At 42.5% G+C, this 26,089-nt stretch overlaps 2 protein-coding genes across 3 annotated transcripts; one reads left to right on the top strand and one right to left on the bottom strand.

Moving 5' to 3' along the window:
- Positions 1 to 592: 592 nt before the first annotated feature.
- On the top strand, positions 593 to 7,259 carry ANKRD1 (ankyrin repeat domain 1). Its single transcript, XM_072340582.1, has 9 exons — positions 593 to 619; positions 2,058 to 2,234; positions 3,526 to 3,663; positions 3,751 to 3,858; positions 4,521 to 4,619; positions 5,391 to 5,489; positions 5,840 to 5,938; positions 6,073 to 6,171; positions 7,086 to 7,259. Exons 1-9 carry the CDS (start codon positions 593 to 595, stop codon positions 7,194 to 7,196), a joined length of 957 nt encoding a protein of 318 aa, XP_072196683.1. The 3' UTR covers positions 7,197 to 7,259.
- A 98-nt stretch (positions 7,260 to 7,357) lies between these two features.
- RPP30 (ribonuclease P/MRP subunit p30) lies at positions 7,358 to 26,089 on the bottom strand. Of its 2 annotated transcripts, XM_072340697.1 has the most exons (11): positions 25,796 to 26,089; positions 24,956 to 25,011; positions 24,599 to 24,655; positions 24,225 to 24,299; positions 23,611 to 23,682; positions 20,452 to 20,541; positions 18,326 to 18,442; positions 14,798 to 14,827; positions 14,355 to 14,392; positions 13,116 to 13,195; positions 7,358 to 11,100 (listed from the first exon to the last, which is right to left on the bottom strand). In XM_072340697.1, exons 1-11 carry the CDS (start codon positions 25,875 to 25,877, stop codon positions 10,994 to 10,996), a joined length of 804 nt encoding a protein of 267 aa, XP_072196798.1. In that variant the 5' UTR covers positions 25,878 to 26,089; the 3' UTR covers positions 7,358 to 10,993. The 2 variants fall into 2 exon arrangements, with proteins under 2 accessions (XP_072196798.1, XP_072196799.1); XM_072340698.1 differs by lacking the exons at positions 14,355 to 14,392; positions 14,798 to 14,827 and having other exon boundaries at positions 10,505 to 11,100; positions 13,116 to 13,202; positions 25,796 to 25,975.

The following is a 26,089-nucleotide window of genomic DNA, read 5'->3' as shown; positions in this document are numbered from 1 at the left end:
ATCATCCCAGAATAAATAGCAATGAAAAGAATGGCTTTCCAAGACTTAAGGGGTCACGATCCTCTTATCAGGAAGGTATGACTCCAAGTACTGTACATAAGCCACTTACCCTTCCCAGCACCCTGCAGTCATCTGAATGTCAGTTAAATAAATAAATAAATAAATAAATAAAGATGAAGCTATAGCACTACATCAACAGACAGCTGTCCCAGTGGGCACTGGGGACACAGGATGACTCGCATTGCTGAGCCATGCGGTCATGGCCAAAGGCATGATGAGCTCACATTTCATTCCGATGTACATACGCGGTGCGGTCAGACTGCAGGACTCAGCTGCCCTCACCCTCCTGACGCCCCCCGCCTGGTCTCGACACTAGATCTGGCTAGTTAACATGTCTGGAATGAGCATGAGCCTACCTCTCAGCTGGCAAGTCTTCAGGCGTACTCGGATTCCAAGGTTGGAAGATTATCTCATTCAAGCATAACTCTCCCGACGATATATAAGCAAAGCTAGCGTGGTGGTCCCAGCAGATCCAGCTTGAGCATTGGGAGTTTCATCCACAGGGGAGTAGAGCCTTCAAACACTAGCAAACATGATGATGATGAAAGTAGAGGAGCTGGTAGGTACAACCTTCTTTCTTTTATTTGTAATTACTTTCCTTTCTGGACTGTCATTGTACCAGCCTTTGTGGATCACTGAGGTGACAGAGCGGGTTACCTGCATAGAGTGCTCAAAAGCTGCATCTGCTATAATTCATTATCCTACTGTATTTCCACTAACTTTTGCTAGGGAAGGGGGCTAGCCACTGGTATAACTACACAGTCATTTGAATTTTGCATCAGAACATAACTCACCAGGAAGTATAGAACAACCAAAATTTAGCTGTGTGTTTTTCCTTGATCTTGATTAACACACTTATATGTGTAGAGCTACTAACTTTACAATTCCAATCCAGTAAGAGACTGGGGAAAAGACAGAAATGCAGGGATCCAAATTATTATCTTTCCACTTTTAATTCAACACCTGGCATTACTAACAGCTCCTATGCTCACTGCTATTTATGATACAACAAGTTTTGAAAGCCCCTAACTAAACCAGATCACAAGCAATAGAACCTTCCACTGCAGAGTTCAGACTAACGATGACCAACAGTCTGGGAAAAGAGGAGTAATCCAGTAAAGCACTGGAGAATTATATGGGAACTCTTTACTTTCTTTTTCCCCCAGATGGCACAGGTAAGATGAAACTCCCATATATGAATAGTCAGCACTATCCTAAACTCTTGGCAAGGCCCTAACAATTACTCTAGTGTTAAACTTAATCATAACATCCATAATTTAACAAGTTACTCTTTGAATGTACTTAATAAGACATCCAAAATATTTCCAAAAGCTATGAAGAGCTGTGCTGCAGCACAGCATCACACAGCTTCAGCACAGCAACTACCTCACATTCATTTGCCAAGTGCTATAAATGGGAACTTTGGTACTGACAGCAATAGGTAAATTCAGCCTTGAAATTACTCAGCAACCCAATTTAACTGCACTGTGTTTCAGTCAGACTGTAAGGTCCCAAGGGGGAAAGCATATCCTCCCACTCTGGCAGCTAAGTTCCCCTGCCCACAGGGTGCTGGTGCCTGCTTAGAGTGGCTCCTTCCAGCATAGCCTTTCACAGCATTCTGATAGGTCTGCCAAATGCTGGTGAGTGGAAATGCAGGAAAATTCTGAACAAAAAGGATGTTCACAACTCAATGGCTTTTGTCAGCATAGCAGCAGCTCAGTGCCGGTCAAACAGGGAGTTACAGTGAGGCGGCCTCATGGTCCTGACCCAAACACTGAGGATGCCAGCAGGGGATTGCTCTGGGGATGCAGAAGACTTGCCTGCAAGCATGCCTGCCCCAGCTACCAACAAGCACACCTAACCAGGCACAGGCTGAACAAAGCCTGCAGTCAGTCTGCCACGCACTGACCCATGTTCCCAGGGGGGAACAATCATCAAACTAATCATAATAAAACTGCAATCATCAAACTAATGCTCATAACATGTTTTCTTTACAGGTGACTGGGAAGAAAGCTGATGATAAAGATACCAGCAGCTTCCTGCCTGAGGACTTCAAAACTGGAGAGTATGAAGCCGCAGTAAAATTAGAGAAGCAAGATGACCTAAAGACAGCCTCCGATCACCTACCGACCCAAGCAGATATGGCTCATGAGAAGAAGCAGCATGAGGCAGAGGTAGGCTCTTGGATTTTATACTTAGGTTTTTATCATCTTTTGTACACTTTTTCAGTACTCTGTGAAGTTTCTCCTCCTTTTAAATTAGAAATACATGCATGGTGGGCTAGATAAACAAGCCCCTGGGAACTACTGCCAAAGGAAGTTGGTCTAATACCCACTGAACGCAGAGACGTGCAGCCCACTCACGCAGACAGTAACTCTGAAGCAGAACCCATGAACAAGAATTCACCTGGAAAACAAACCCCATACCATGTGGCAGGACCTCACCAATCTATTTACCAATATATTATTTAAAGATGCCAAGGGATAGAATTTGTCATGAGATAACCCTTTATTTTGAATTGTTCTTCCAAAGCCAAGGACACCTCATGGTACCTGAAATCTTATGTTTCAGCAAAGACAACACACTTGTCGCTGATGCCAGCAGTGCCCCATACTCACTTCATGCAGGGCTGATTTGAACAAAGAGGCTTGAAGAAGACTTAAATACTGAATTGTCCCTTTAAGGACATTGGTGGCATTCTTTCTAGTTTACCAGAATACAACACTTACTGATTGAAATGCTAAAATTGTTGTAAATCAAATACTCCATTTAAGGGAGTTTTTGTTTGTTTTTTTTTTTTAAATCAAAGAGGATTAAGTTACGATAAATCAGTGGCTACCACATGAAAGTGGTTGAAGGCAAAATAACTAGTGGAAGGCAGTTAAACCTGCAGGGGCCTCTCAGTCCTCATTAGCTGCAGACATCTTAAAACATTGGTCCAGAAGGGACTGCAGGGCTGCTTGGACTCCTGGCCTTGCACAGGCAAGAAAATCTCATGATATCCCACAACGTATGGCTGAAGAAAGAGTTTAGGAAGAAGTACAATGGCATATGAAAAAATCTGTAAACAATGCAGAATTTCTCATACACTTAGCAATGTATTCTAATGGTCCATTAGCCATAGCCCTGGTACAAATCAACACAAAACAGCAGCTTATTTCAAAATTAAGCCGGTCTGAACTGGATTCAACCAAATGGTAGTACTCCTGTCCTGCCACTCTGGAGGGAAGAAGTATCATATCATAGTATCATAGTATCGTGCGAGTTGGAAGGGACCTTAGAGATCATCGAGTCCAACTCCCAGGATTCAAGCCCTCTGTGTAGCAGCGCGGCAGTTCTGCCACTTGCGCCACAGGGGGGATTCGAACCCAGGCCCCCGGAGTTGCAAGCGGCAATTCTTCCACCGTGCGCCACCATTTGTGTTTGATCCCAGCTCACACTGCTGCCTCTCCTCATTTGTTTCAGCTGAAGAAGAAAAAACTACAGGAGAAATCAAAACTCGAAAGCTTGGAGGACCTTGAGAAAATTATTCAGCTGAAGAGGAAGAAGAAATGCAGGAAAGTGAAAGCTCCCCTATTAAAGGAACCCGAACCAGAAGTCATTGTAAGTTTCACTGTGAGCTCCTTTGGGAAAGGACTGATGGGCTTTTGTACCACTTGTATTCATCTCCTGTATATTTTTCTCCATTAGACAGGGCCAGTGGATATAGCCATGTTCTTCAGAGCTGCGCTGGAGAATAAGTTGCCAGTAATTGAAAAATACTTGTCTGACAAAGGGGATCCCAATGTCTGTGATGAGGTATGCCCTTCCTTCCTACTTTGCAGCCTGCTGCACAAGAATGTTTATTACAGAACAAAAATAACTTTCACCAGTAGGTTTTATGGTACACACAGTTTTGAGGAAGAAAGAACTGGGAGTGGGGTGAGATAAATAAATTCTGGAATTTTAACATATTACGTATTCCACTGACAAAGGGGCTGCTGGGATCCTCCTAAACAGTATTACTTCAAGGGAATCCTTAAGTTTCAAATTGGTGACCAGGAGACCCTGATTTTCTGTAACAGGTGATCTTCTAATGCTACAGATGAACAGATAAGAAATCTGTCTGCAGAAATACACATGCAAGAAAGCAATGCTGCTTGTACTCCATAATGCATAAGCTGCATTTGCAAAATATAGCATAGTGTGTTGGATGGAGGAACTCAACAGGCATCATTTTAAATTTGAATGCCACACTGCAGATATTCCTCACACCCTTTGAAATGCTGGGTAGGCAGCTCACTGCGATTAAGATGCTATTAAAATTTAGGAGATTTCAGGTCTCGAAAGCATAAGCTCTTAAAAATGAATCAGCATATCACATAGATTTGCCATCATTCCAGGGAAGCAGAGATAAAAGATTTAAAGAGATCTTTTTGTGCCATATTTGATATCTGACCTAGCACTGTTTTAATTGACAGTACAAGCGTACCGCATTGCACAGAGCATGCTCTGAAGGACATCTAGAGGTGGTCAAGAAGTTGGTGGAAGCCGGAGCCCTGCTCGAACTGAAAGATATGGTATGTCCATCAACATGTGCCTCAAAAAAAAATTGCTCATTGTTTTGTAGCTGCTAAAATAAACACACAAGAAAAGCGCTAGAAAGACTTTACGCTATCTTTCAAGTTTATCCTTAGAATAACGCTGCTGAGGCTTCAGGAGGGAATGTCTGTCTTGCCTGGTCAAAATTGTTGAAGGAAAATGCAGGAATTGGAGGAGCACGTTCACCAATAGATTGCCACAAACCATAAAGCCCTGAGAAGGGTAGGACAGCTGAGGTCAAACTACCATGTCGGGCTGTGAGCAGGTGCTGGAGATAGCAGGGTCCCATTGAGGGCCCAGTGCAAAGTATGCATTCTCCACCAGGAGATCCCTGTGCTCAGGACAGACATCCACTCTGCTGAACACTCTGACAGTTGTTTTTTCACTCCTCCTCTCCCAGTTCTTAGTTTGTTTGCTAAATAGATGGCATTGGCCAGCCTTACTCCCCTCATTCAACCAGCCATGCCTGCAGCACTGTCAGAAATCAGAGGAATGGCAAGCAGGGTAACACCTACAGGGAGGAGGCAGCCCTTCCAGCAGAGCTTGGCTGTGGGGAAATAGGTGTTGGAGAGGTGGAGGGCAAGATGACAGGGGCCATTAATTTAAATGACTCAACAATCATGGGGAAGTACTTTAAGTTAAAATGCATGAAAAATGATTTTGAATTCATTTAGAAGTTGGATCAAATTAGCTAAATTTCTTCTTGTGCATTGTGCTGAATTAAATTACTTGTGTTTTTTATGCCATAGCTTGGATCTACTGCCCTGCACTGGGCATGCCGGGGAGGAAACCTAGATATTGTGAAATTCTTACTGGACAAAGGAATGAACAGAAATGCAAAAGACAAGGTATGTTCCTCTGGGTCTCAACCGCTTTTTAGAGGCAGCAAGCTCCCCAAGAAGATCATTTTTGGTGTCTGTTCTGATACCATATTTGCTTGCTCAACGCCATCGATGGCCTTTGTAGAATTATTTGAGTTGGAAGGGAGCCCCAAATGCCATCTAGTCCAACTCCCTGCAGTGAACAGGGACACCCACAGCTCCATCAGTCTGCTCAGAACCCCATCCAGGCTGAGCTTGGATGTCTCCAAGAATGGGACATCTATCTCTCAGGGCAACTTGTACCAGTGCCTTACCACACTTACTGTAAAAAACTTTTCCCTTATATTCAGTCTAAATTTCCTGTTTCTCCCACCCAGCTGCTCAGCACCCCTCTGCACGTAGCTGTGAGAACAGGGAAGTACGACTGTGCTGAGCACCTCATTGCCTGTGAAGCAGACCTCAATGCCAGAGACAGAGTAAGTACCAACCAGTCCTTACCTTCAGCTCTGGTCTGCTGCCTGTCTTCATGACTCCACTTCCCCATGAAAACCCCTGCTGACACAGAGTGACCTGATCCGTGGTGCAGGCTGACCCATGTCTTGCCCCTTAGGAAGGTGACACGCCGATGCATGATGCTGTCAGGCTGAACCGCTACAAAATGGTCCGGCTTCTGATTCTCTATGGGGCAAATCTAACCATTAAGAATGGCGTAAGTAATTCAGAAGTTTTCCTTCCGAGTAGCTTCATGGGTTTTAAGGCTAGAAGAGACTACTGTGAACAGACTTAATTAAATCACTACAGAGTTAATTAAAGCACAGCTGACACAGGGAAGCGCAACTTGGGGGAGATCAGGGAGCAGAGAAAAAAAGCAATACCTATACTAAAAGCTCAATCTATCAGCTGCAACTTAAACCACCACCACACCCTATTTTACTTAATCATATTACCTATTAAAAAAGACCTATGCACACAGTTGCTGTCTGCACAGCTCCTGGGCTTCATCCACCCCCTGAAAACACAGGAGCCCCGTAGCCTAAGAGATCTCCTTTAGCCAGTAAGAATCAATGCTTTTGATTAGCAATCAACTACATCTGGAAGAAACAAGGGAGAAATCAGTCCTTGCCCCAACTTGCAAGGCCACTCCCAGCATTACCCCTCACCTAGGTATGAAAATGAGGAAGATCACAACCAAAAAGGCATGAAGTGTGCTCACTCAGGCTTTGTCTGCACAATGAAGTTGTTCCTGTTTAATTTAGATGTTGTTCATAATCTAACTAAACCTGCACACACTCTTATCCAAATTCTCAACAGAAGAGCTTACTGAGGTTTCACCTAAATGTATTTGTAATTGGTTTAGACTGGATCCAAAGAAACAGTGGCATGCTCTGCTAGTCACACTTTGCTAACATGGTGGAGGCCCACTCACATAGAGGGAAATTTTGCCAGAAGGCTGAATAGCCATGGAATAGATAGGAGGGTAAAAGAACTCATCTCAGCAATGAGAGTACCTGACCCTGTGCATGTAGATGGGTCTCACATCAGATGCACTGTACAAATATTTAGGGAAGTATAAAGGAATACATTCACCAACTGAAATTAGTTCTTGCTTTCTCTGTTCATCAGGATGGGAAAACTCCTATGGACCTCGTTCTTCAGTGGCAGAATGGCACTAAGGAGCTGTTCAACAATCTGAAGAACAACTCCTATAAGAGCACCCATCTAAACAAGTTTTGAAGAGAGAAATGCCAGACTGCTCTCCTTTTGCTGCTTTTAAATGCTTCATATGAACCTGGAGGAAAATAGCCCTGAACATACTATATTTATTGAAGATATTTATTGTACTAGATTATTTGAAATGCCTTCACTGAAAACCACAAATCAGGCAGATTAAGCATCAAGTTTCTGCTGATTTTGAAATAGCTTTATTTATTCTTATTTATTTTAAAGGTAATTTTTAATGATTGTCAGTAATATTTTTTTATAGTTTTAAATTGCAATGCAATCTTTGTCAGCAACATGAGCCATTTTGTCTTGATGGCACCATTACCAACCTTAGCAACTTCCATCACACCTTCCTTCCCACAGCTCTCAATAGCTAACATTTGCAATTGCTGCCATGCCTCTGCAAAATTCTCACTATCAGAAAACTATATTACATGAGTGGTGATACGTGGAAGAGACAAAGAGTAATGGAAGAAGGAGTAATGAAAGACCCTAAGTGGATTTAAAGGAACAGTTCAGTAATAGGGTTTACACATGCTATAGTGATCGTGGCTCATAAAGAGCTCATGGACAGAGCTCCATCATGTAGCCATATGAACTGCAGGATTCAGATGCAACGTGATGAAGGTGAGAGGAGACAGTATTGGGAATGTGGATTTCTTAAAGCTAGACTACTACAGAGCCTGATGATTGAAGAATGTAAAAATAGATGATGTATATTTGTAAATTTGTACTGCTTTTTCTGTACATTTTGTACTGACTTAGATGAAATAAACAAGAGTGGTTCTTTGTACTTGCTTGAGTGTATTATGGAGCAGTAAGCATGCACCAGACAGTTCTCTCATCAAAGTTCATACCTTAGCCTCTAAAATTCATAAATACTCAAAGAAAAAAGTCTCAGCTGCCCTAAGTAGCCAGCTCTTGAGCTACCTTCCTGCCACTGCTGGATAAATACTGCCTTTCCATTACACACAAACACACATACAGAAGCAGAAAGCTGGTACTTAAGTGTCTAGTAAGATACAAAGCTACAGTTTTATCACTGAGTTTGATTTTAAATCCCTTTTTCTCAGCGGTCGGTGCTTACAGTGTGGAGCAACAGCTTCAAGTAGAGGCAGAACAATCTTAAGCAAGCAGAGACATTGATGTGCAGTTTCACTGGGACATCACACGCCATGTTCAGTTAAATTCTGAACGTTCCACAGAGCAGCCTCCCAGTGAAATACGCCACAGGCTCCCACAAAGATTCACAAGCCAGTAAAGCTGGCTTCCAGCCAACAGACTTTACAGTGTGGCCAAAACAAAGTCCTGGGCAACAAAACAAGGTCAGGAATGGCCAGTGACGAGTATTTATTCCTGGAATGCCAACTTTGGAAATGAATTTACAAAAACCCCACAGAGAAGGAGGCAGAACAAATGCCTATTCTGTCTGCAACCAACTACCCTGCACTGAAGCAACAGATTTAGACAGATGAGACTTTTCACACAACAAGCACTGTAATCTGTGTCACCTGAAAACACACTTTTTTTTTTTCCCCATAAGAACTATGGCACGTCTCTGCTGGCCGTCCCCCTCTTCAAGCTAATATTTCTGTACTTGTTTCTGCACAATCATCTGGACACTGGGAACATATCTTCCAGGAAACAAAAATTACATCAGTGCTGGCTAACTCATCTTGACTGTCTTAATAACTGAGCAGCAGTTCAGTGCTCCTGGAAACTGGGAGAAAAAGAAATTTCCCACACAGTTCCTGAAGCACTGTATCTACTTAAAGAGCAAAGATGCAGAAGTTACATTTTCCTAGTTGAGGTCAAACAAGTGAAAGTAGGATATCTTGCATTCAAAAGCTTCCTCCTGCATGCTAGTTACAAAACACTTCTCACGCTCACACCAAGGCATGGTAGTACATAACTCATAAAAGTTACACTAAACAGGCACAGTTCCAGTGCTTCTTTATTTGGTTAGAATCTTATTTTGGAGGCAAGTCCATAAATGAGAAGCCACTATATATAACATCAATAATATTGATATTGTAACTCAACACCAGTAATAAAATAGACTCTTATCATGATGTTGACAACTAAAATAAAATCAAAGGAAAAACTACTTTATTGCTTTTTGAATGATGCAAAAGCTGTTGTGACTTACACCAGCGTTTTATAAAACTATTAGCCTACTGAGAGCTTCGTTAGCCACTAAGAGCTCAGAGATAACTGACTGCAAGGTTTCTGCAGTACTTTACATGTCACAATTTGTGCCCCTCAGCTTGTTGTCAGATAAGAATAGAGAATCACAACATCACTGAGGTCAGAAAAGACCACTAAGATCATCTGGTCCAACCATCTACCCATCAACAGCAAGCCCTCTAACCACGCCACATCTACACCTTTCTTGAACACCTCCAGAGACAGTGAATCCATCACCTCCTGGGCAGCCTGTGCCAGTGCATCACCACTGCTTCTGAGAAGAAAGTTTTCCTAATATCCAATCTGAACTTCCCCAGCTGCAACTTGAGGCCATTACCTCTTGTTCTACCACTGCTGCCTGGGAGAAGAGGCTGACCACCACCTCACCGTAACCTCCTTTCAGGGACTTGTAGGGAACAAAAGTCTTCCCTGAGCCTCCTCTTCTCCAGACTGAACAATCCCAGCTCCCTCAGCCCATATTACCTGTGCTCCAGACCTTTCACAGCTTTGTTGCTCTTCTCTGGTCATGCTCCAAGGCTTCAGAGTCTTTCCTGAGGGGGGGGGGGGGGGGGCGGGACGGGGACGACAACGACTGGAATATTCAGAGTGAAGCTGGCACAAAAGCATCATAAGTACAGCATCTTATGTAATTTTTATATTGGTCAAAAGAGAAACTTGAGTCAACATTTGGAAGACGTCTAAAAATGCCTCACTGATTAGAAATCTGTTATAATTGCTTTTTTGGATTAGATTTACTGAAGCACTAACAGCAAGGAAAACTGGAAAGTCAGGAGGTAGCAAAACAATCTGGACATTAAAAAAACAACATGACACAGTAAAAGTTGTGTGACATGGAGACTGCTCAGGTCTAGGTGAGGCAGCTGTTATGTTGCAACTACACACCATGCTGAGCACACGCTGAGGATAACCTTGGGCTCTTCCTTCCTATCCATGGCAAATGTTTCATGTTACTGTTTGGCTTTAAGTTGGGATAGTTTGATTTCAGGGACAGAGATAATCTTTGCACTGTGTGTCCAACAGGTTAATTTAGTCAGTGTTCCTGTGATACAAACTCAAAGATTTCTCCTAGCAAGCAATGGATGCTGGGATTGTTGTTGATCACAAAACAGAATAGAAAGTAGATAAAGTTTTTACTGCACAATTATTCTTTTAGGCCATTTAAGGCACACTTTACTGACTCATGGTTCTAAGGTTTAGTACAGAGACATGTTTTAAAACTTCAGGTACTATAAGAGGGAGACTTTATATGCATACCTTCTCGAAAACATTTTCATATTAAAAAAAAAAGTACACTGACACAATATTTCTGCCTTAGGGATACTTTCTATTGAGCAAGTTCACAACGATTCCTGAAGACATAGGACAAGGGGGAGTGATGCCTTCCTGCCCTTGTCCAGAAGCCCAGCAATAGGATGACCTTCCAGATGTGGTAAAATACCATTCAGCAGTTCCATTCCAACAGAATTCCTCACTTGGAAACCAGAAGAATAATTCTTCTTCAGGCTAAACAATCAGCAACTGAAGAACCAAGTCAGCTGGAGGGTGAAGGAAGACTCAGCCCCTGGGCAAAGACTGGATGGAGGCTCCTGTTGACAACTGGCTCAAGCTTGAGTCTTAGCCTTTTTGCAGGCTGGCACTGTTTCTTCCTCCTCAACCTTGTGAAGCTTCTTCACTGTGTAAACTACCCCACAGGCACTCTTCCGAGTTTCTGGAACATACAAATAAAAGCTGAATTACCTCAAATAAACTGATACTAATGCACTTAATGCATGCTTGCTGCAATTCAGCATGTTTAACAGCCAACCATGCAGCACACACAGCAGGTAAGCAACCTGCACAGGCAGGATGTAGGACACACTCAGGAAACAGAAGTGGGAAATATGAGGGTGGGTGCAGAATTACAGCAAGAATGAGGGAAAACTGAGGTCTGCTGGGACTTTGGGGGAAGGGGGTTGGGGGGACAGACTTGAAACCATAGGAAAGCAGGCTTCATTAGTTCCATATTGACAGAAAGACACATTCTTGAACACATATCAAAAAGCATTTCAGTATTTCTGAGCAAAACAGTGTTCTCAAATAAAATAAATAAACATTTACATACTTCAGGGTTCTTAAAAAGACTATATTGGCACAGCTATACTGGCAGAGGCTCACATATACATACCAAGTAAGTAGCTTCATAGCATTCAACCATCTTTTATTTACAGAGCTCCCAGCATTACCATTTCATGCTACTCATGCTACTCCTCATACATTTGCCAAACACCCAGTAGAACCAGTCCAATTTCAGAACCACTACTACAGTGCTTCGCTGCAAACACTGAAGATTTGAGGCAGACAAGGCTGCTAACAAATACTCTTGCTAGCAAAGTGGTTTCGTAAGAGCTTTGCCAAAATATACTGACTTATTCTGGTCTACTATTCTTTGGGGCACAGGAAAATTACATTTATTTATCTATTTATTTATATTTTTAACCTCACAGATAAGAAAAATGAAGGTCTTGAGAAATTCCATATAAACTTAAAAGAAATTCTTCCAACACTGTCATGATGTAGATGAGTAGCGTAGGAGACTGGACAACCCTGTTCATAGAAATGCATTCTTGAAGAGATCATAGCTACTCACTATGAATTACAGTATATTCAAACTGCAATTCTACTGAAACAACAAATGCTAACCAAATTCTACCTTCTGTCTGAAACTTAGAGCAACTAAAGTTGTTAAGAAGACTAGAACCTACCTATCCAACAAATCCTGGAAGAAGCAGAAATTAACAGCTAGATACGCAACTTGGTGACAAAATTAAATTGCCATTGAAATATGCAACAAAAATCTAGGAACACCAAGAACCAGCAAATAAGCAAGTGAAAGGGAGGTTACAGCAGGTGAATGAAAAGGAGGTTAGAGCTGGTGAATGAAAGGGCCATAGAGCAAAGTGAGAGTACACACTGATTGCTAGAACACAAACCGTCATCTGGACACATAATTCAACCTTTTAATTTCTTCAGGGGGCAAAATGCTACATTTCTACTTTCTTTAATATTAAAATGGACAGGAATATCAGAAGAAAGCTAATGCAAACTTCCTCTGCTGAGTATAAGAAAGCAAGCATTGTTTCACCAGAACTTAAAGTCATAGTACACCATAAGAAACACCTCCTCCTAAGCATCAGGCACATGGGACTCCACATTTTGCATCAAGTTTGAAATGGTCCACACCAAAAAATGAGCTAGTCAGAAGCAGATCACATAATGAAGTATCAGAGAAACACAGCAATGACTGCTTCTGTAGTCACGCTGCAAGAAGGCAAGGGCAAAAAAAATCTGGATGAACGTGTTTTGAATTCAATAACACAGTTTCTGCTGCTGTCACAGTTATAAGCATTCAACTCTTTCGGGAAAAAAATAACAAAAAAAAAAAAAAGGTATTTTCAAAACACAGGAGAATGAACAGATCTGTGTTGCAGCTAAACAATTTATGAGTCTTTTTAATGTGGTAAAGCAAGTACTCCAGTAGACAGCACCACCAATTCAGCCAGTGATTTGCTAGCACAGCAATCATCTCTTGATGCAGAAGTTCCTTTTCATTCACTGAACAAGGCAGGAAAAACCCCAAGCTGACTTACTCTCTATGGTCTCAGACCTTTTGGAAAACATGTACTAACATGAACTTACCTTAACAAATGCAAGAATTGCTTAAGTTTGCACATGTTTTTCACTTACCTCCATGAAGTATGGTGGCTCTGCAGTTGGTGGATACAGCTGCCTTGGCTTCACCTTCTGACAGGCCAAACAGCAAACCTCTGTCACCTTTATTCAGGATCAAAACGCACAGGAAGGAATAAAAGGAAGAAGGAAGACTGGATGACAGATTTGCTTACTCTACAAATAACTGGGAATTAGCAACGCCGTAACTCAGAGTGACATTTTGCATAAGGTTACCCAGAGGCAGAGACCTGAGGCACCCAGTTCTCCCGGCTGCAGTTCCCCAGAAGCCCTCCTGGAAGGCTCCTGTCAATGCTGCTTTTTTCCAGACAAGCAGCTGTCATTTGAAAACAAAAGTCTGTCAACATAAGAATCTTTTTATTTAGAACATAGAATCAAATAAAAAGCTACCCCCTTGAAAAATTCAGCTTTGTGAGAAAGGGCACTGTCTGATACAACAGCATTATGTTGAAAAATTCCCAGCCACCTTGAATAGGGATGACACCAAATTAGGTATGTTAATTTGAGTTAAGCCTCACTGCTCTTTTTAAGAGGGAAGAAAACGTTACACGTAAAATCCTTCCAGCCTGCACACCCTCCCACACGGTTCTCACGACTCAGAGCAAATGCCTCCCCTTCAAAGGGCAGTCTGAACACACACCTAGAGGCAGGGAAAAGGAAAAACACATCTGAATTCCTGTAAGAAAGGGAGAAATGATGCTCTCTATCAAGAACACAGTCCTTTACTTGATAGTACATATGGAACTAAGGACTGAAAAATTAAGAGCCAAAGTAACTAGTACTAAGATAGCAGCCTCATTTTTCCTAAATAAAAACATGATTTTATGGCTTCTACTATCAAAGATCGAGTGCCTGTGAGATCAGAAGTAATTTGTGGTTTGGTCGACAGTGCTCGCTGACTTCAGATTTATTTTTTTTATTCAAAGATCTATGATTATGGCTTTTTTACTCCTTTTCCCACTTACACTCAACACAAATATCAACACATATCACAACACAGAACTCATCTTTAACCATTCTCAGACATCACTATTTACAGCAACAGTTCATGTCACTCCATGACCAAGATCTGTGTTGCTCCTTCCACACCCACGCAGCACTCTGATTCATTGAATTAGTCACCAACAAGCATCACTGGGTAAAGTTCAAGGAGAGCAAGGGATGGAAAAAATCTCAAAACCAATTAACTTTCACATGTTACTATTAATTGCCATCTCTGACTTGGAAAAAGGATACAGATTAGCCACATCATAAGGACCTCGTAATTCTAGAGGCTAGAACAAAACAAAGAAGGTTGGAGGCTGGCAGAATGTGAGCACATAGGACAAAGCTATTTCAGAAGCGGCCATTCATGAAAGCAAAATTAAATGCTACGTAATAACAAGCTCCTGAAGATGTACTACAACATCAGGAAAATACCACTATTTTGCAAAACAGAGTCCCTCTCTGTAAGAAAACTGTCACAGAAAATACCATAGCAACAAAAACAAAGCAAAACAAACAGGTTAAAAAAAAAACAACCACACAATTCTTCAGTAAAACAATTGATTAAAAGCATACAAGGTGGTGATCTTAGAACTTTAGTTATATATTAACACATAAAAATCGTAATTTTAAGTATTTTGAGCTGCAAATAAATGCTTAAATTGTTTTCACTTGAACAAAAGCCCAGAACTTACTCTTTCAGCTGCACTAGATATAACGATGTTCTGCAAAACACAAGAGAACAAAAGAATAAACATTCATCTGTCAGACAGCATCAAGAAATGGAAAACTTACAAGCAGCAACGACTCCATGAGCATTAGCTAAGTTCAGGCTGACAACACAATTAACTGTGGCTGTCTGGTGCACTCAGATGAACACAACTCCACCAGTCTGAGGAAACAAAAAAGTCCAGGCTACATCCACAGTCTCTGCAGAGAGAAGGCCACATGGACAAGTCCTCCTTTTTGCTATAAAGCTAAGCTCAGAGAGCTCTGAGCTGAATAAGCAACGCACCTTTTAGAGGGCTATGGCCAGGAAGTATAAATCTTAGTGATGCTATTAAACAAGTGCACCCATATCTCTTATAGAGGACTTTGAAGGGACTTAAAGGGAAAAGAAGAAATGCAGAGTTAACACACTGTGTTAAGTACTACTGCCTTTGGTGATAGTAGCTGAAAGGGACAGGGAGACACACAAGAGCAGTCAGGCACAAAGCGGATGCTGAGCATTATACTAAGGAAGGCATAGATGAACTTGTAAGAGAATCCCAGGAGCCCACTGATGCAGCTTACAAACCACAGCTCTAGAAAGTCTGACTCCTAAATTTTCAACGTACTCTTTGCATTGCAGTAAAACCCAGCCCATTCATATTGCCTTAATCAGACTCATGCTGATGGAGAAAATCAGTCTGCAGTCAGGTAAAGGCAGCCAATTCACACCATACATGGAGCTTCCTCAAACCTGAATCACCATTGAAAGCACCAGGCAGAAAGCCACCCTCCTTCCTTCACTCCCAAAGGTTTTCTACACAACAGGTACATGACTGCTTATGGGCTGGCATATAGCACAGTTCAGCTGCCAGTGCTCTTATAATATTAAACGTCTAAGGATGCTCACTCAAGGGAAGATTGTTTAGCTCAGGTGGAAACTGCAGCAGAAAAAAGACTCCACGCACTTGAAAAAAATAAAAATAAATAAAATAAAAATAATATATATATATGTAAAGTAAAGGCTTTGGGAATTCCTGATTGAGTGGGTGAGAGTGAAATTGATACTGAGGCAACAAAAGACTTTCCCTCTCTGACGTCAGTACCACCAACACACCATGCTACCTCCACTTACACGGTGGGGCTTATGATCCCTTCCCAAAGTACTGCTTCACTCATCCTACCACCCCCCAGCAAAGAGCAGGGCAGTTGTTGGAAGAAAATGCTCTGTGCACAGCTGGAACTCAAACCATGAAAGAGGTATTTGTATGGAAATGACTGCACTGCGCATACTGTGCCCAAGATTTCCTCATGTGTCAAGGAGGAAAAGAAGGGGCTGAGAACTCTGCACAAGCATAAGGAAAGCCAGGAGCAGAAGCAATTCATACATCAAAGCGACTTAACAGCACAGAGCCGAGGATGTTTCCTTCTGTGTAGTTCACCTTTAAAGTGACTGTACTACAGTCCTCAAGGGTGCTTTTGAGCTTCATCAGCGCTGACTGTGAGAGTTCACTGTGAAAATACAAGTCTGCTGCTCTGAGCTGTAAAAACCAATTCCTGTCTTCTCAACTCAGAAAAGCTCCAGAGCAGCTGTGCCATCTTGAACCCATCCCTGCAGGACCGCAGTTCACTGCTACGTACAGGAGATATGCTCTGGCTGATTCAAAGCTAACTGACTTCCAGTTAGAGGATGGGTAAGAAGGGAGGATACAAGCAGACAGGGAAAGTACAGCTAGCAAACAGAGGAGAAGCAAGCAAAGGCAAGGGCTAAGGGAAAAACTCAAAGGCAAACCATTATCTCTTCAGGTAAAAGAGAAAGCAGCTGTTCAGCACACTGCTCTGGGAGCAGTAAGAAACACTGTTGCCAAAACACAGAAGGTGAAAGACTGTGGCTATACACACCTTGGGTCTGACAAGACAAGTGGTTCCCTCCCCCATTCCCTGCAGATTTGAACACATTCTAGGGACTCTGCTGAAGATCAGCTCCTTGCCCAGTAAGTTTCTGGAAGTTTCTCTGTGCTACTACAATAGATGAAAAGGATACAAAAGCTGCTACCAAGCTCAGCAGCTGTGGGTTACAAAAGGTGGCTGGTGTGCAAAGTGCCAATGAGAGCAGCCCATGGAACAGCCTCACCACATCTTAGTAAAAAGGGCCTTTACATAACTGACAGAGAAACTGCCAGCAAGCACTAATAGCCATCCCTGCTGGCTCACCAGGTAACAAGCCCAGAGGCAAAAAAATACAGGCAAGAAACAATGACAAACTAGTAATCCATTTCTAGCTCTTTCAATGGCTTACAACAAATCATGGTGCCCAGAGTCAGCCAATTTACCTCCCACACACAAATGGTGTATTAGATAGACATATGTAGAAAGAAAAGGCTCTAGAGCACAGACCAAACAACTCACTCACTCCGTGATGTTAACTCAATTTGCGTGATACACACAACAACTGAGTGAGAAACATATCTTCAGCTGCACAGAGGAATAATGACAACAGGCAAAAAGGAGTTCCATATGTTTCCATGTGAATGCACCTTTTGTCAAAGTCAGTATCTCGTGTGATTAACCCCCAGAAATGGGCTTCTCAGGAAAGACACTTCTTCTGTAACACCAAGGGAACTCACCTATTTAGGGACCCCTGTCCTATAAGACAGGTTGTCATTCCTAGGGGGAACTGCAATAATGAAGATTCTGCTTTTAATTGGCCTCCCAAGCCCTATATCCCACTTCAGAATGCATCTGCAGGGTAATGCCAGTCTTAGCTTCTCTAGACTAGCTAAGCGCAGCAAAAGCCCTTCCTAGCAACAGTGATGTTGCACAATCTCTTTTAACTCTGGTACGCACTATTATACGCTTCCCTGTTAAAAGTAAGCAGCATGAGAGAACCCACATAGCAGGGAGCTTAGCCTGATGGCCTGAGAGGACATGAGGTATGAAAGCAATGGAGTACTGGCATCTCAGCCTCAAGGATTACTTCTTCCCTTGGTTTCAGTAGCAGGGAAGAATGTAGTTGATCTGATTTCAGCAAAACCTTGGCTTTGGGCCAGCAAGCTGTTGGGTCTGTTCTCTGCACTGGGGATTTCCTAACAGTTAAACAAACAGGATTTCTATCTTATTTTTTTTGCCCATCTTCAAGGTATATATTCAGAAAAGTGCTTTTGGCAAATCAGAACTTTGATGTGGGGAATTTTAAAGAGACGCGTGGATTTCAGATCCAGTGCAAACTTTTTCCCTTTTGTTCTGAGTATTGCATACCAAAATAACAGATAGGTTATTCTGAAAAGAAAAAAAAAAAAGAACCAGGCAGTTTGACAGCGTAGGAGAAAACATGCAGAGATGCATGGCTGGAAGTATATGGAGCCAGAATAATTGTGTCCTTGTATTAGCAGGCACAGATTCAGTCACAGCTTCAGAAACTGTATCATTGACACTCATTTAAAATGGTTCAGTCTGTACAACTCCAGAAGAATTTGAACCGAATTAATTAGCTTGCTTTCACTTCGAGAGCTTACCTTTCCTTTGCAGATCTGCATCAGGCTGATCGCATTTGAAATTGTGTATCTTCTCATTGTGGAGTCTTTGATGGCAGGCGTGTAAAGAAGTTCAAAGTAAATGCCTCGATCTATTGCCTTCACATGAAAGAAAGTGATCAAAAAAATCAAAAGGAGAGAAGCAAAACAATTCAACAACCACTGACTATTATTGATGCAATTTATTCACAGTTTAACTGTGTTATGATAAAATAGGAGAAACTGTTCCAGCAGGAATACAGTATCATATGAAATGAAGGGGGGAAAAATTTTACTGTACACCAGTTGCGTGTCTTAGGAGGACAGAAAGATGAGGTTTAATGAACAAAGAAATAACATCTACATAATAGTTGTAATTGGCTTTCCACTGTCACAGAGAGGACAAGGCAAGTAACTACTGCTGATCAGAAACATGCCCAGAAACTTCAAGGACCCTCTTCCTCCTGCTCCACTGCTGGTGATAAGCAACAACACTGCTTCCCACAGCAACCACATCTTGCAGATGAGGAATTCGTCCTTGCACAAATGTAGCAGTGAGGTCCTGTCTCCTCTCTCTCATGGCACCGTGCTGCTATCTGTGATCATTTTAAAGAACAGCAGCTCACAGTACAGTTTCCAAATAGCAGAACTTAGTGTATATTCAGTTGCTTCAACACCCTTTGCTGTCTGTGAAAGTATCTCCCCAAAACTCTTGTATTCTTGTTTTCTTGAATGTACAGAGAAAGGTTGAACAACTTCCTATAGGATACACAGTGGTAAAGACAATTCAAAGCTAGAAGCTCCTCATTCCTTGGCCTATAATAAATTTGCACCAAATGCTACTTTATGCTTTCACTCATATTATAAAACGCTACAATGCTAATACAGTAAGAGAGTCCAATAATTGAATACAGATGGAATTAATACAGCCATAATGGCTGCATGGAAGCTGAGCAGAAGCTATGTATATATCAAATGTTTTACACAGAGCTAGTTCAACATCTGCAAACAAGAAGAAAAGACTGTATTTATCAAAACCAAAACAGGTAATGGCAATACACACATTTCAAAGTAAGGATACACCTAACCTCATCCCTGGTCCTCCAGCTGCCAGCCAGCCAGCCTGGCATCGAAACAACCAAACCTCACTGCCTGAGGATGAACACAACCCGTTGAGAGACTGTCTTGAAGCTGGGAGCGTGGAAGATGAGAAACAGCTTATGAGGAAAGTATCTCCTCACCCGGGTCAGCTCCTAGAGTTTCAGGCAGCGAGGGTATTTTCAGACATTTCATACAACATTTTTATTCCCAAATGGAATACTGAATTTTAAGTCTGTGAAAAATTCCAAATCACTAATTTTGGTCTGTTTCAGGATTGATTCTGGTTTATTCTAGGTTATTCTTCTCTAAAAGACAGAAGCAGGACTTCTAGCCAGTTCCAGCTTTAAATCCTAAAGCACCAAAACACCAGCCAAACATGTCCACGCAGAACAAACAGCAACATAAAGGAAAATACTGGTTCACATAACCGCATGTTCAGATTAAGTCTTCTGCCAAACCACCTACAGTAGGCAGAATTATATTAGCAAAATACTTGATACATGCAGATAGCTAGCTCGAGTCCCACAGAGGATACTGAGCAATCCCACATTTGGCTTACTTCCCAAGGCATTCCTTTGACTAAGTATGGATTCAATACGTCACCCTCTGAATATCTAACACAACGTCCTTCTCCCAAATTAACATTGCCATTCACATTCTCCCACCTTTTAAATTACATGACTATTTATCTGACACAGCTGCATCCCTTCTCATTTAAGAGGCAGCTCTGTCAGCAATCACACTACACCTCACTGGTTAGCACAGCAGCAATCATAAGCTTCTGTTTTCACTCCTTGGAAACACCCCTTCTGTCTTCAGAAACAGGGTAGAAAGGAGAAAGAACAAACACACTTCACTGTGTCTTAAATACTGCAAGTGGAGGCTTTGAAGTGAAGGACATCTAAAACAATAAATTATGCAAGAAAATAAAAAGAACCACTTGAGTGGGAATGGTGAGAAAGAAACTGTAGGGAATTCAACTCAGACTGACACTTAACAGACAGAAAACAATATAGGTGTCAATTTACCATATTTACAGGAGGTCTTCGGAAGTAGAACGGAAGCTTCTCTGTTACATTTATGCATACTAGATCCACATCAAGAGTTGTGCAAGCAATCTAGAGCAAAGAAACAGGAACAGATTATTAGACGTGCCATTTCTTAATACAAGAAATGCCTCTCCAGAGGCAGTTCAGTTTTGAAATGTAGTACAACACCTTTCACGTGTGCCAATAAAACAGCAGTGCTCAAAGAAGCAGAAGCAGTGCTGGTTTTTGGCAAAAGAGCACACAGCTAATATAGGATCCATTATTCTCTCAGTGTTGCAGCTGTTCAAGTATTTTTACCAGCAGCAACCAAGAAAAGACTGAAACAGGGAAAGAATTTTAGAAGTGATGAAAGATGCCACGTGCCCAATACTGGGTCCACACCACAGCTCCTCACTTTCCTGTCTGGATAAGAAAGACAACTGTTTCTGTAAACCAAGCATCTGGAGAAGTCTCAAGTTGGCACCTGAGCTCATGGTTTAAACGCTTAGCTTTGAGCTCACACTACAATTCATATCCTGTATTAATAGAGAATAAAGGAACAAAGGGTGGAAAATCTCCACATTGACACATACAGAAAATTAAATGACCATAAAAGTGAGCCCTTGATTTACATATAATCTCACGCACACAAGACTTGTAGGAATTATATCTGTCTACCCTCTAAAGATGATTACATAGGACCAGATTAACACCTGTAAGCAGTGTTGTAACAAATAAGATGAAGTGTGTTGAAAATGCTCAAAGGAATTTCCGATGTATAGAGGAATTCTCCACACTCAGAAACCTGCCATCCAGTGCTCCAAATCCATCTGGGCCAGGTGCCAGCCCTTCCCTCCCTCCTTGCACCAGCATGAAAGCAGTGGGGCTGAAGTCCCTTGGCGGGGCTGCAGGATTCTGACACTCTACTCCAGACCACGGCTCTGCAAACTCTTCTATTAATGGTCTGTTCACATGAAATTTGCAGACATGAGAGCAGAGGCCCAGCTTTAGGAATGTTTCTTACCTTAGCTGTTGATAGAACTTCCTTCAAACTGAACTTTATCTTCATGCCCTAACTTCATTAACTCTCTTAGGCAGAATACAGGTTGAATATACTACAAATGCAAATCTGAAATGCAAGTTTAGCAGTACCGTATAGCCATTTCTAACACCATCCTTATGTGGAGTACAAACTACCACCTAGGCAGAGGTGATTTACAGGAATTCACTCAATGCAAATAGCTCTGAATTATGTCCTAGAAAACATGTCAGTGAGGCCACAGAAAATTCAAGAAGAGAGAAATCCAAGAAAAAAAGTGGAGAGCAAGAATACACAACAGAAGCAGGCAAGCTGCCCCTGAGTGATGAGAAAACAAGCCCTCCTAATCAGTTCCAGAAACACTTTCCCATTTTGCAATTTAAGTGCAATGCAAAAGGAAGTGACCCAAATGACTGCATATCTACAGGATTCCAGGGACAAGAACTCAGAAAACACCACTGAGAAAACAAATAAATAAATAAAATAAAGAGTCACAATTTCACCTAAGGAGGAATTTCTGAACTTCATGGAAAGTTGCAGAGAAGATTTCTCTAAACATCCCAAATTCAGCCCAGCTCTGGCTCCTGGACAAGTCACACATGCAGGCAGATTAAGGTTACCCAGCATCCTAAAATGATCTGAAACACAAAAACTTCATCCAGAAAACGCCATGTAGCAGTTGCACAGCCCAGTGCCTGCCTGGCTTTACCATGGGCAAGAGCCCCATCTGCTGGGAAACCACAGCCAGCCAGAGATGTCCAACTGCACCAGCAGAACTGAGGGATGTCTGAAAACAAAACAATCACCTTTACATGACAAGCCTCTGCCCTCCCTCCAAAGCCCTACAGTGTATTACTGCTGACTACCTTTAACAGGTTTCAGGTACTTGCTTGAACACATGGCAAACCGAGTGAGCCCACTTGAGAATTGAAATCAATGAGAAGCTTCTCCCTGCCTTTCTCTGCCACTCTGCCTCATCCAGGTCATTAGGTATGAACAATCACAGGATGGTTTGGATAGGAAAGGACCCTTAAAAATCATTTAGTTCAACTCCCCTGCAAGGAAGAGGGACACCTACATTGATCAGAGCCCCATCCAGCCTGACCTTGAATGCTTCCTCCTGAGCCTTCTCTTCTCCAAGTAAATTCCGGCATTCCTCCGAAGAGATTCACATTTGCAGTCAGTGTCCCAGTGTGTCATGGTTTTGTAATTTTTGCTATTGGTATTCCACATCATAACATCATGTGGAGCACAGAGAAGAATTACATGTCCCAGAGGACCTCATGGTCAGAGAGGAAAACACATCACGGAAGTGACACTTGCTCTCTCCCTGCCTAGTGTGGGCGTGCTTCCAAGCTGTGGCACCTTCAATTTCAAAGTAGGCTTCTCAGTCTTCGGAAACCTCTCTCTCTCTCTCTCTCTCACTTATTTTACTTGATTTATTAGCCCCAGTTTCAATTAGATCATACTATATTGTGTTATGTTACATTTTGATATCATAATTAGTAAAATAAGTTTTCCTCTTTAGGTTGTTGCTGCTGCTCTGTTTGTTTCCTTGAGCCCAACTCCCATCTCCCTACCCCTTTCCCTTTTCTCTTTCCATTCTTGGGGCCAGGGGGCAGAGCCCACAGGCCTACTGCCCCTGTCTTAGACGTAGATTGTTCTAGATATCTCTGTGACACAGTGCCTTCTTCAAATTGCATATCTGCCTTCTGTCTGCCAAGGGCAGTACAGACAGATCACTTCTACCAACTCTTCCAACTCATCCTTAATTATATGACTCAGGAGCTTCCAACAGGTCAGATGTGTCACCTTTTTTTTCCCCCCCATTTTGCAAGGAAAGCATTTTGACAAGAAGTTGAGCTGAGCATGTGAAAGCAAGTCAGCCAGACCACTCACAGACGTTTAGGACCAGCTGCTCACATCAAGGCCCTTTACCCTCCTAGGATTTCTTCCAGTCTTTCAGTCTGCCTGCTGACCACAGAACCTATTTGTTTAATTAGCTCCATGACAAAGCTATATAAAATGGAAAACAAAATCAAAACAAAGCATGCATTCAAAGTACTCCAAGACACTAATGGTTAGTACTAGTTCTGTAACATCTCACAGATAGTACTTACATGGAACAATTTCTCTGTCTTTGGAAATACAGCTATGATGTCATACAATCTTATGTTTGTAGATGTAGATCTCTACAAAAGGAGAAAACAATGACTACCTTGACTTCTGGCAGGTGACAAACATATACACAATGATTATAACCAAAATAATAATGAGAAAACTTCCTCACCATTTTCAAGTCCTAAAACAAAGATGATAATCTAATTAAATAGTAGGTCTCTACTGTAAGCAATTCTCTGAAGTCATTTTGAGGCTTGTCCCATCCACTCACATACCTTTTGTCTCAAGGACACAGCTCCACAAACAGACACTTGGCTCCCTCCTGGTATTCTAGTGTACACATGGAAGTCCGGAATTCAAATAAAAGAATAAAGGAACAGAACTGCTACCCCATACCAATAAGTGATCAGCACAATCACATTCTGTTTCACAAACGCTTGCACATCCCCTCACGATGCTTCAGATTCTAAAGATCTGGTCTGAGAAATCAGTACCGAGTACCCTACGAAATCCATTAAATCCAATACACAATTCCCAAAGTGTCATTCTTTCATTGAGAAAATTAAATTAAACAAGCAAACAAACAAAAAACAGATACACTGAATGTACTTACCAAAAGATTACAGTGGGAAGGATCAGAAACAACAAGTGTCAGCCGGGTTAAGACTTTAAGTCTTTTAGATGTCCCCTATGATGGAAAAATAATACAAGATTTTAAAAGCTGACAAACTTCGTGGCACCTTTCACCCTGTCTACTATAAAAAGAAAGTTGCGCCTTGCACCAATTCTTGCCTATAATGATTTTGTGGAAGTCTGTAGTTATGCTTCCCTAACATAATACATATACATATTTTATATTGATCTGTTGGGTATTGTATCTGCCCTTCAGAAAGAAGGGCTCACTGTGTTTCTCTGAGGAGTGGATAAACTGAAAGGAAAAAATGCAGCTCGGTATAACAACACATAGCTGGAACATAATAAACGCACCTGCACAATAGGCAAAGATGGAAACAGCTCTGATGGAGACACTGGCTTGGGTATTTCCTTTAAAGAGAACAAAACAAAGTTATCCAAAATACAACAGGATGTTTAGAATGTACACAAAAGTTCCAGCTCCAAAAATAAGTTTACCATACTAACAAAATATTTCCTACGGACAATTCACAGACCATAGTAAAAATTAACTCCAGGGCAGTAATATAGACTTATAAATCAGAGTTCTGTTACAAATGAAGGCCTTTGTATTTATATTTAAGTGAGTGCATAAAAACAAAGGAGGGAGGAGCGGCACAGAGATTTAAGAGAGCAAACACATGACCAACAAAGAAGCTGAACAGAAATTACCTGTTTCTTTTCTTTAAAATCGATGACATGATTAAGAGCAACTGCAGAATATCCCACTAAAAAAGTAAACACACTGTGAGCCTGCTTTGTTCAGCAAGTAATGGAAACGGACACAAGCAGAAAACTGTCACATGCTTGCTATTTAAATATCTCAAAATTAATACCGATGTGCACATTTACCTTTCACAGTGAATTCTGCTCCATGTTAACCCACCAAAGACATGTCTTAAGAGTACCATTTTTTCTTTTAGCACAACCCAGCCTTTACAACGCATCCTCACTGACTGACAGTAATAAGGGCAAGGGACTATGCACAGCCAGTGCTGGGGTACACACACAGATGCACAGCTACCTAATGGGTACAGCTGTGCAGGCTGAGGTGGTTGTGAGCCTGAGGTAGTGGGGTAAACCACAGGCTCTGCATCGACACGAAGGCTGCGCCTTGCAGCAACAGACTGGAAGATGCTTTATGAGGGGAGATGTGACCACGATTGAAGGGTGATACAAAGAGAAAGACTGCCGTGGTGGACAGGACTAGAGGAAGCCATGAAGCCTGTGCTGAAGATCAGTAACCCTGGAACAAGTTCTCTGCAGAGGCTGGAGAGTAACCGGAGATATTAAAAGCGCTGTTCAGGCACGGCACAGACCTCGTGCCCTACGCGGGGCAGGGCAGGACCGGTGCATGGAGCTTCCTCCCCGTGCAGCCCCGCTTCTCCATCCTCCACGCCGCCGCTGCTGCAGCCCTCAGCCAGCGCCGCCCCGCCAGCACAGCCCGCCCCGACACCCCATCCTCAACAACACATCCACCCGCTCCCAGCCCGGCTCCCCGCCCCGACTCACGGTGCGCCGCAGCCTCCAGCAGGCTCTGCACGGCCTTCCTGTCCGCGCCCTGCGGGACGTTCAAGTCGGCGAAACCGGCCATGCTGCGCAGTGCGGGGCGGAACGAAGGCGGTGAGTGGCACCGCCCCCGGCAGCCCGGAGCAACCTGGGGCTGGTAGTCCTGCTGCGAGGAGCGGGATGGACTCCGGCCCGGCAGGCGGAGCTCTGGGTGAGGGAGCGTGTGAGCTTTTCGGCGCTCCTGAACGTGTCGGTGGGGGCTGTGCTGCGAGCGGAGCAGTCGGGAGCTCGGGGTGC

The sequence above is a fragment of the Excalfactoria chinensis genome, chromosome 6 (assembly GCF_039878825.1).
Source record: "Excalfactoria chinensis isolate bCotChi1 chromosome 6, bCotChi1.hap2, whole genome shotgun sequence".
In the NCBI taxonomy this organism is placed as follows: Eukaryota; Metazoa; Chordata; class Aves; order Galliformes; family Phasianidae; genus Excalfactoria; species Excalfactoria chinensis.
This window is presented reverse-complemented; position numbering and strand designations above follow the sequence as displayed.